The sequence below is a fragment of the Quercus suber genome, unplaced genomic scaffold (assembly GCF_002906115.3).
Source record: "Quercus suber isolate HL8 unplaced genomic scaffold, Cork oak 2.0 scaffold_709, whole genome shotgun sequence".
NCBI lineage: Eukaryota > Viridiplantae > Streptophyta > Magnoliopsida > Fagales > Fagaceae > Quercus > Quercus suber.
This window is the reverse complement of record NW_027070150.1, coordinates 16,789-26,230: the sequence shown is the minus strand read 5'-3', so window position 1 is coordinate 26,230 and position 9,442 is coordinate 16,789. Positions and strand designations below refer to the sequence as shown.

The 9,442-nt window shown below is 37.9% G+C and overlaps 3 protein-coding genes and 2 non-coding genes across 5 annotated transcripts; all 5 read left to right on the top strand.

Annotated features, from left to right (window-relative positions):
- The first annotated feature begins 860 nt into the window (after window positions 1-860).
- On the top strand, window positions 861-933 carry TRNAE-CUC (transfer RNA glutamic acid (anticodon CUC)). Its single transcript has one exon. It is a non-coding gene; the product is annotated as a tRNA-Glu (tRNA).
- Window positions 934-992: 59 nt separating this feature from the next.
- Window positions 993-1,694, top strand: LOC111996693 (large ribosomal subunit protein uL5). Its single transcript, XM_024028690.2, has 3 exons — window positions 993-1,104; window positions 1,196-1,346; window positions 1,453-1,694. The coding sequence occupies exons 1-3, from the start codon at window positions 1,102-1,104 to the stop codon at window positions 1,677-1,679; spliced, it is 381 nt and encodes a 126-aa protein (XP_023884458.2). The 5' UTR covers window positions 993-1,101; the 3' UTR covers window positions 1,680-1,694.
- Window positions 1,695-1,917: 223 nt separating this feature from the next.
- TRNAE-CUC (transfer RNA glutamic acid (anticodon CUC)) lies at window positions 1,918-1,990 on the top strand. Its single transcript has one exon. It is a non-coding gene; the product is annotated as a tRNA-Glu (tRNA).
- Window positions 1,991-2,049: 59 nt separating this feature from the next.
- LOC111996641 (large ribosomal subunit protein uL5) lies at window positions 2,050-3,877 on the top strand. The gene is made up of 4 exons (XM_065766478.1): window positions 2,050-2,161; window positions 2,265-2,415; window positions 2,518-2,713; window positions 3,604-3,877. Exons 1-4 carry the CDS (start codon window positions 2,159-2,161, stop codon window positions 3,797-3,799), a joined length of 546 nt encoding a protein of 181 aa, XP_065622550.1. The 5' UTR covers window positions 2,050-2,158; the 3' UTR covers window positions 3,800-3,877.
- Window positions 3,878-4,771: 894 nt separating this feature from the next.
- LOC111996695 (uncharacterized) lies at window positions 4,772-6,834 on the top strand (the record flags this gene model as incomplete). The annotated part of the gene is made up of 3 exons (XM_065766476.1): window positions 4,772-4,917; window positions 5,826-6,196; window positions 6,492-6,834. Coding segments are annotated over 3 exons (738 nt in total), but the record flags the coding sequence as incomplete, so codon positions are not given.
- Window positions 6,835-9,442: the final 2,608 nt, after the last annotated feature.

Below are 9,442 nucleotides of genomic sequence, written 5' to 3'. Positions count from 1 at the left end.
AATATTAGAAAATTTTACTAAAAAATATCTAAAAAAAATCATTAGCACATTCACATGCAAAAGCACAATTTAAAAAAAAAAAAAAAAAAAAACTTAGCAAAGAATTTTTTTTTAGTAATATGTATACATTGAGAGGAGTTGAAATAGTAAAAGGAAAATATAATTTAATTCCTTAAAGTTACGATAAAGATAATAATAGTTGTGAATTAGTCACAGTTGAGCCAAGTGATTTGTTGGTCAAAGATATAAACAAATGTATTGAGGTTGGGGGCACCTTTGGTTCATATGATTCTCTGATAATAATAAAAAGGTTGAAATGCAATTTCCACATTTTAAATTTAACCAAAATTTATTTTAATCTTTTAACTTTATTTTCGTTCAATTGAATTCTTTAAGTTTCAAATTCATTCAATTTAAGTATTATGTTCAACTTTGTTAAACATTTAAGTAATCTTGGGATCAAAATTTCCATTTATATTTTGATGACTCTCCAAAATAACTTTTTCATCATGCATTGTCTATACACCATCGCACATTTAGGAAGAATCAAAGCCAATAATTAGTCACTAATAAGGCTATCCAACTCATTTGCTAGACCAACCCACTAGCCTAAGCCGATGCATATCTGACCAATCCGACTCAACTCCTTCATCGGTTGGCGGTGGGTTTGAAAAAATTTCACTTGATTTGGTTAGATTGGTTGCAAATTGGGCATAAACCTGACTCAAACTGACCTGTGAACATCTCTAGTCACAAACTTATCGTGCATAGCAACCTTAGCCATAGTAACTAGGCCAGTGTTGGCAGAAGGTTCATGTATTAGGTTTATAAATTATATTGCAGTAGCTAACCCTCAGTAATCCGTTGTAGTCTAGTTGGTTAGGATGCCCGGCTCTCACCCGGGTGACCCGGGTTCAAGTCCCGGCAACGGAAATTTACTTTTTTTAATTTGTAAAATTGAGGGGCAGTATCGTAATTTGTCACAACCAACACCAAAACCCTAGCTCTAAGCAAACCCTACTCCTATTATACCCTCAAATATAGCTCTCTCTCGGTCAGCCATTTCGCCTCGGTACTCTGCTCCTCCACATCCACACAACAATGGTGCCTCTCTCTCTCTCGGTTATCAATTTTATTGTTTTTTTTTTAATGTAATGATTTAGTTTTTGAATGTGTTGGGTTTTGGATTTTGAAGGCTTCGGAGAAGAAACTAAGCAACCCAATGAGGGAGATCAAGGTCCAGAAGCTCGTCCTCAACATCTCCGTTGGTGAGAGCGGTGATCGTCTCACCAGAGCCGCCAAGGTGTTGGAGCAACTCAGTGGCCAAAACCCTGTCTTCTCCAAGGGTATCAACGATTCTCAATGCCTTTTCTCTCTCTCTCTCTCTCTCTCTTCTGTCTTGGTTTGTGAATTCGTGATTTGATTGGTTGGTTTTGTGATTGAATGTAACAGCTAGGTACACGGTTAGGTCGTTCGGGATTAGGCGTAATGAAAAGATTGCGTGCTACGTGACGGTGAGGGGCGAGAAGGCAATGCAGCTTCTGGAGAGTGGGCTCAAGGTCAAGGAGTACGAGCTTTTGAGGAGAAACTTCAGCGATACTGGCTGCTTCGGATTCGGTATTCAGGAGCACATCGATCTCGGAATCAAGTCAGTTTATTGCTTTCTGAATAACACTTAATTGCATTTACATTTGCATACAATTTTTGTTTATGTTTGTGCACAATTATGTTAAATTTGCTTGTGTAATATTGAGGGTAGTATTAATGTTGTTATTTTGTTTACCTTAGCTATTGGGCCATTGGTTAAATGCATCAGCAGGGATATTGCAAATGGTAGAAAGCAAGCAAGCATAAGGTTTTTGGGGTGTGGGGTATGGATTAGTCATATTAGAATCCCCCCCCCCCAACCCTCAGTAATCCGTTGTAGTCTAGTTGGTTAGGATGCCCGGCTCTCACCCGGGTGACCCGGGTTCAAGTCCCGGCAACGGAAATTTACTTTTTTTAATTTGTAAAATTGAGGGGCAGTATCGTAATTTGCCACAACCAACACCAAAACCCTAGCTCTAAGCAAACCCTACTCCTATTATACCCTCAAATATAGCTCTCTCTCGGTCAGCCATTTCGCCTCGGTACTCTGCTCCTCCACATCCACACAACAATGGTGCCTCTCTCTCTCTCTCTCTCTCTCTCGGTTATCAATTTTATTGTTTTTTTTTTAATGTAATGATTTAGTTTTTGAATGTGTTGGGTTTTGGATTTTGAAGGCTTCGGAGAAGAAACTAAGCAACCCAATGAGGGAGATCAAGGTCCAGAAGCTCGTCCTCAACATCTCCGTCGGTGAGAGCGGTGATCGTCTCACCAGAGCCGCCAAGGTGTTGGAGCAACTCAGTGGCCAAAACCCTGTCTTCTCCAAGGGTATCAACGATTCTCAATGCCTTTTCTCTCTCTGTCTCTCTCTTCTGTCTTGGTTTGTGAATTCGTGATTTGATTGATTGGTTTTGTGATTGAATGTAACAGCTAGGTACACGGTTAGGTCGTTCGGGATTAGGCGTAATGAAAAGATTGCGTGCTACGTGACGGTGAGGGGCGAGAAGGCAATGCAGCTTCTGGAGAGTGGGCTCAAGGTCAAGGAGTACGAGCTTTTGAGAAGAAACTTCAGCGATACTGGCTGCTTCGGATTCGGTATTCAGGAGCACATCGATCTCGGAATCAAGTCAGTTTATTGCTTTCTGAATAAAATTTAACTGCATTTACATTTGCATATAATTTTTGTTTATGTTTGTGCACAATTATGTTAAATTTGCTTGTGCAATAATGAGGGTAGTATTGATGTTGTTATTTGTTTACCTTAGCTATTGGGCCATTGGTTAAATGCATCAGCATAAGGTTTTTGGGGTGTGGGGTATGGATTAGTTATATTAGAATTGTTGACTAGAAGCAAAGATTATCGTGGCTCTGCGCGAGGGCTTAGCTAGTAGTAAGTCTTACTAGGCTACATCGTTACTATATAAATTTATAGTTTTTCTTTTACATTTAGCCTGTTGTGAGTATTTATAGAGAATAAGCCTAGTCTAAACCATAGTCATATCCTAGGGGCAGAGTTGTGACTCGTATTACAAGTATTGTAGTTTATCAGTACAGGTAGTGTTGGTACATTGAATTCGGATGTGCGTCTTTTATTTTTCCGTTCCCCCCACTATAATCCTTCTGAAAAATATTTAGTTTGGTATTGACGGGTACCTAAGTTTGGGTCACATCAAGTCCATAAATTCTACAGTTCATTGAAGCCTCTCGGGTTCCTGCATTTTATAAAATTTTGTTGTTCTGATGGCATGCATTATATTGTTACTATGTCGGTGTTGTGGATTTGTTTGATATTTATTAAAATATGGCATTTCCCACATATTGGTATAACTGTGGTAACAGATAGAGATGTAAACTAGATGTGAGTTTGTTCTTCTGCTGGGCTGTTATTGTTGAGAATGTGAGGGATTCAAGTTTTTCCTATCAGGAAGGCCTTAGGCTAACCTCATCAATATTATATATGAAAGAGCAGTTTGACTTGTAATGTTAGAAATACTAACTGTTTTTTTCTCTCCTCAGGTATGACCCTTCAACTGGTATCTATGGTATGGACTTTTTCGTTGTTTTGGAGAGAGCAGGATACCGTGTGGGTCGTCGTCGTAGATGCAAGTCCCGTGTTGGAATTCAGCACAGAGTTACCAAGGAAGATGCAATGAAGTGGTTCCAGATGAAATATGAAGGGGTGATCCTTAACAAGTCCCAAAACATATCTTAGAGAGATCTCCTTTATAGCCTTTGATAAATTAAAGTTTTGGCGAGCTGTTACCTTCCTTTGGTTTCTTTACCGCCTTCTATATTTCCTAAGGCCGCAAAGCACTTTAAAACGCTAGAAAACGTATGAGAATTCACTTCAATACCCAACTCCTGCATCTTCATGAACAAACATATACTTTCCCCAAAATCACCAATCTTTGAGTACTCACTTATCATAAGATTCCAAAGAAAGACCTTTCATTAGCAACCTTATCGAAAACCCGCCTCCCTTCTCTCAAATCCCCACATTTCACATACATAAATACAAGTTTTGAACCCAAAACTCCATCAACCGCTAACCCATTAGAACATATAATCGAGTGAACCATTCTACCATCTTCTAGCGATTTAAGTTCAGCCAGAGCTGCAAAACTGAACAATATGTGTTGGTCTCAAGCTCGGATTTTTGACACACTAAGCAATTTCATGGCGTTTTGCAAGTTACCCGCTTCATAGAATTCACAAATTTTGGCATCTACATCTGTAACTTCATGAATGGTGGTTTTGGTGAGTGAGGCCGAGGCACGGGTTGTAGTACAAGAACCATACCAATTTGTAGATGATAGAGTGGTGTTGAAATTGGTTTACAGAAAATGAAACCATTTTGGGACATGACACGGTTTTCTTTAGGATTATTATGGTTAGGGAGAGAAACCCAGAAGATTGGTGTGGTATTGGCTGTGATCAACATTCTCAGCTATGTCCCTGAAATTTGAGGAGCGCGGGAAATTCCCAACTAGGAAAAAAAAAAAACCAACAATTTAGGTGTATGACATGAAGCTCAGAGACTTATAATGAAGCCATGAAAGTGTTTTGCGCGTGCACGTCACGCGCTTTAGAAAGATGTGGACCAGCTCTTTCTAGTTAAAAAAAAAAAAAAAAAGAGGAAAGGTACTATAGGAGAAAGTATATGTGAATTTGAATAGCATAATCTATTTGCATAGTCAGAATATCAGATTTTACAGGAAAATATGAATGCAGTGGGAGTTGTGCATTCTCGCTCTACCCTTGTTCAATTTCCCATTTTTCTTTCATTCAGCAGGCAATCCAGGCTGGGAAAACCCATTTGCTCTCTCAAAGGTATCAAATTTTAAAAACCCACGTCCTGTTTTCCCATTCCAAATACAAACCCACCTCCCCCACCCCACTTTGTCCTTAATTTTTTTTTTTTTTTTTTAATGGATGAGATATTGTTGTATTGGTATTGTACTGTGGTTGAGATTTGTAGCACTGCGTTGCTGTCTTTATGCTTAGTTATTGGTTTTTGTGATTGAATTGTAGTAATTATGAGGAATCTGTGTTGGGTTTTGATGATTTGGAGTGTGCCACCCGTGTGGCAATACCTTTGTTGTTACACTCTGCTGTGTTCAGAAGGAACGTTTAGCCTAAACTTAAATTGTTGTTAGAACAATTAGTAATTCAAGTAGATATGATAAATTTAGCTTCTTATTTTGAGTGAATAATAATGGCTGCCTGGTTCCACGGCTACTAGGCAATTAGTCCTAACCTCAATCTGTCTACTTTTACTCTTGACATTTCATTTTCACCTGGATGTCCAACCCCAAAATTAAAAATCTGTGTTTTTAAACTGCTTAAGTCTTTTTTTTGGGGGGTGGGAGAAGAAGTTTCTAGGATGTCTCGAGTCAAGATATAATTTGACATCAAAAAAGTGGAGCACTTATGCAGCTCCTCTATTGAAGAGCTTGTGCTGCTTGGTTTTGAGAGAAGTTGCAATATTTAGTTACTGTGATCTTGGAATGTCATCATAGTTCAAAGACATTGTATCACTCTTATTTTTATTTGTATATAGACATTATCTTCTTCTTGACCGTATTCTTGTTTGTATGCTTCTAATTGACTATATCTGAGTCTGTCATTCCCTCTTTATTAGCTTACAGCCTTACACTGAAGATTGGATATCATATATAATGGTGTTTTTGGCCCGCACGTTTTATAAATATAGACTGAAAGATCATTTTTTGATGCAGCTTCTTAAATTTGGCAGAGACTGCAGATAGGCCTTCACTGTTTAACTCACCAAAGGACTTTCATCAGTTAACTGTTTCAAGCATAAGATCTGATGAAAATGGAAGACGTAGACCTCCCTGGAGAAGTTCCGCCTCAAGAAGAACATCAGAGGACGAAAATGAGACACCTCCTCAATCATCCAATGGTGAAAAATCCAACTCATCTAACCAGGAAGAGATCATCGCTATGTTCCGACGAATTCAATCTGCAATCTCGAAGGATGAGACTGTAAAAACTAAGAGAAATTCCAACTTGTCTGAGGATAAGACCTCACCTGAATCAGTTCTGGAGGTTCTTCGCAAATCAAGAAAGCAAGTGAAAGGTGATGCAGGTAGATGTCACATTTGTTACTGTTGTGAAATTGTAAGTTTTGACAAGATATACTGATATTGCAGGGAAACTTGAAGCTGAAATATTCTTTAATTTTTTGATTTCATTGGCATGCAAGAAAAAAGGACAAGCTTGAAGAACACATAAAACTTATTATTGAAAAATTCACATCTCACTTTCTGAGCAAGAAAATCAATCAAGTGTCAGTGTTGTATGCAACAATCAGTTTTTTATATAATTAATACAATCCCTTTTTTTCTTTCTTTTTCTTTTTTAATATTGTTTATGTAATTCAGACTCTCTTGTTATTGTAGAAAAAACTTCGAACAAGGAAGGTGGTAAGGTGTTGACAAGAAGAAGACGTGTGGCTAAGAAAGAAGAACAAGTACAGAAAAGTCCTCCATTAGCAGACTTAAAGCCAACCCGGCTGCCATCTAAGTTTGTGAAGAGATCACCAATACCATCTCCATCAACCCAAAGAGAAAGGATGCTTGAGTTGAATAATGAAGCAAATTAAAGCCAACTCGGCTGCCATCTAAGTTTGTTAAGAGATCGCCAATACCATCTCCATCAACCCAAAGAGAAAGGATAATCAAGTTGAATGATGAAGCATCTCAGGCCAGAGCCGGAAGAAAGGAGTTAAAGTTGCCGAGAATAGAGGAAATGAAACTAACAGAACTTAAGGATCTAGCAAAGTCTAGAGGATTAAAGGGTTACTCGAAACTGAAGAAGAGTGAGCTCATAGAATTACTGAGGTCCTAAAAGAATATGAAGTGTTCCTGTGATGAGAAAAAATAGAACCAGGAGGTTGAAGTTATAAAGGAATGACAATAGAAGCTGATCTTCCAATTTTTCATGTGATTTGTCATTGAAGGACCATCTCTTTTGGTGCTAGTGCCTTGTTTTCATTTTTATGTTTGGTTGTTTGCTTCAAATGTGTTTAACAGCACTAATTTTCATGACATGTAAATTTTAGCTACATGAACAGATTCTATTTAATTGAACCCTCATGTAGTTAAAACAGCAATATGTGCAAGGTGCCAAATACCTCCCCTCCCCCAAATTTTGATAGATGTAAGTATTGCGTAATTCTGATAATCTTGAACAATTTCTACAGTTTTCACTTGTTTAATCCGAACTTTTATTATGAAACTTTCAAGAGGTTTGTTCTCTCCTGGTCAAGTTGCCACAGCATCATGTGATTGCTCTGTTTAAGATTTCAGCTCTTAGCAATCTTAGTGAAAAATAGAGTGAACATCACCACCAAAATTTATGTGGTTCGACAGTGTGCCTACATCCATGATAGTGAGCAGTGGAAAATTTCACCATCAGACATGAAGGGTTTACAATGATTTTATATGCTTGTGAAGAAACCCTAACTCGGTGTATTAAAATTTCCAATATACCCTTACCATACTGAGGAGGGTCTTCACCCTCACCACCCCCAATGAGACTAGAGACCAGTGTTACTTCTCATTAAGAATATATGAGCCACTATCTCTATTCTCTGCCACTCTTTGAGCAACAAAGTAAGCAAATAGTAAGAATTATTTCATATGAAAAAGGGAAGGGCGGTTTAGATGTTGGCGGTTGGTTTCTGAATCTAATTTGATTGTAGGCCATAAAACGTTGCTAGCTATAGCTATATTGCATGGAACACGTATTTCATGATTTTATATAGTGGATCTGGAATATGGATGGATTTAAGATGAGGACTACTGTCTTGATTCTTCTGAGGTCAATACAGTGTACCAAATGCTGCATCAAAAACATAAATACCAGGCTGCCTCTGCCAAATAACTAGTAGAATCCCAATTTTCCCAAAAATGGGCCAAACTAGAAGCAAAAGCCTAATCTCATCTGCCATAATTGAGCAGGCGTAGAAATTGATCAACCTGTCTTACCAAGCAGAAGCGGACTATTAGATGTGACAATTTCCCATATTCAATCTTTTAGGAGGCAAAAACATCAACAAATTTTTCTCATGACAGTACGAGTTTCTTGGAAGAGAGGTCATGAGTGATAATTATGATGTCAACAACCTTGAAAGCCTCTCAGTATATTTGATTAAACAAAAATTCTAAGTGGTTTTTGCCGGGGAATCATAGTAACACTAGGGATCTCACTTGAAAAGATGATGTGGGGTTTACATATTCCTCAGAGTCTATGGATTTCGAATAAATGTCAAGAGTTGGTATCATGTATACTCCAAAATACAGCCCGTGAGCCAGCAACCAACCACAACACTATATTCTCTATTTTTATAAATAAATAAATAAATAAACCCAAAACACTATTAAGCAGCCATCAGATAACTGGACCATCATACTGAAGAGGCAGTAACATATCAAGCCAAAATGTTAGCGGCTGTGTAATTAGCAGCTATGAGTACTCAGTTGAGTCAGTTTAGAGATAATGAACCATCAGGTGAACAAAAAAAATACAAGGCAGTACAAGACCCAACCAGAAATGCAATTCATATTGAACCTAACGTACAGAAATTGAGAGCAGAGGCAGAAATGATATCAAACTCCCATAGATTAAAGCATCAAGAGTTAAAAAATTAAATCGCCGGAAAGTACTTAAACTAATAACTAATGTAACTCATAATCTCTTCAGACAAAATATAAATCCTGGTAAAGAAACCAAAGGAAGGTAACAGCTCGCCAAAACTTTAATTTATCAAAGGCTATAAAGGAGATCTCTCTAAGATATGTTTTGGGACTTGTTAAGGATCACCCCTTCATATTTCATCTGGAACCACTTCATTGCATCTTCCTTGGTAACTCTGTGCTGAATTCCAACACGGGACTTGCATCTACGACGACGACCCACACGGTATCCTGCTCTCTCCAAAACAACGAAAAAGTCCATACCATAGATACCAGTTGAAGGGTCATACCTGAGGAGAGAAAAAAACAGTTAGTATTTCTAACATTACAAGTCAAACTGCTCTTTCATATATAATATTGATGAGGTTAGCCTAAGGCCTTCCTGATAGGAAAAACTTGAATCCCTCACATTCTCAACAATAACAGCCCAGCAGAAGAACAAACTCACATCTAGTTTACATCTCTATCTGTTACCACAGTTATACCAATATGTGGGAAATGCCATATTTTAATAAATATCAAACAAATCCACAACACCGACATAGTAACAATATAATGCATGCCATCAGAACAACAAAATTTTATAAAATGCAGGAACCCGAAAGGCTTCAATGAACTGTAGAATTTATGGACTT

Coding starts and splice junctions, on each gene's coding strand:
- LOC111996693 (XM_024028690.2), top strand. Junction 1,347..1,452: donor AAACCCTGTCTTCTCCAAGG/GTATCAACGATT, acceptor TGAATGTAACAG/CTAGGTACACGGTTAGGTCG.
- LOC111996641 (XM_065766478.1), top strand. Junction 2,416..2,517: donor AAACCCTGTCTTCTCCAAGG/GTATCAACGATT, acceptor TGAATGTAACAG/CTAGGTACACGGTTAGGTCG. Junction 2,714..3,603: donor CACATCGATCTCGGAATCAA/GTCAGTTTATTG, acceptor TTCTCTCCTCAG/GTATGACCCTTCAACTGGTA.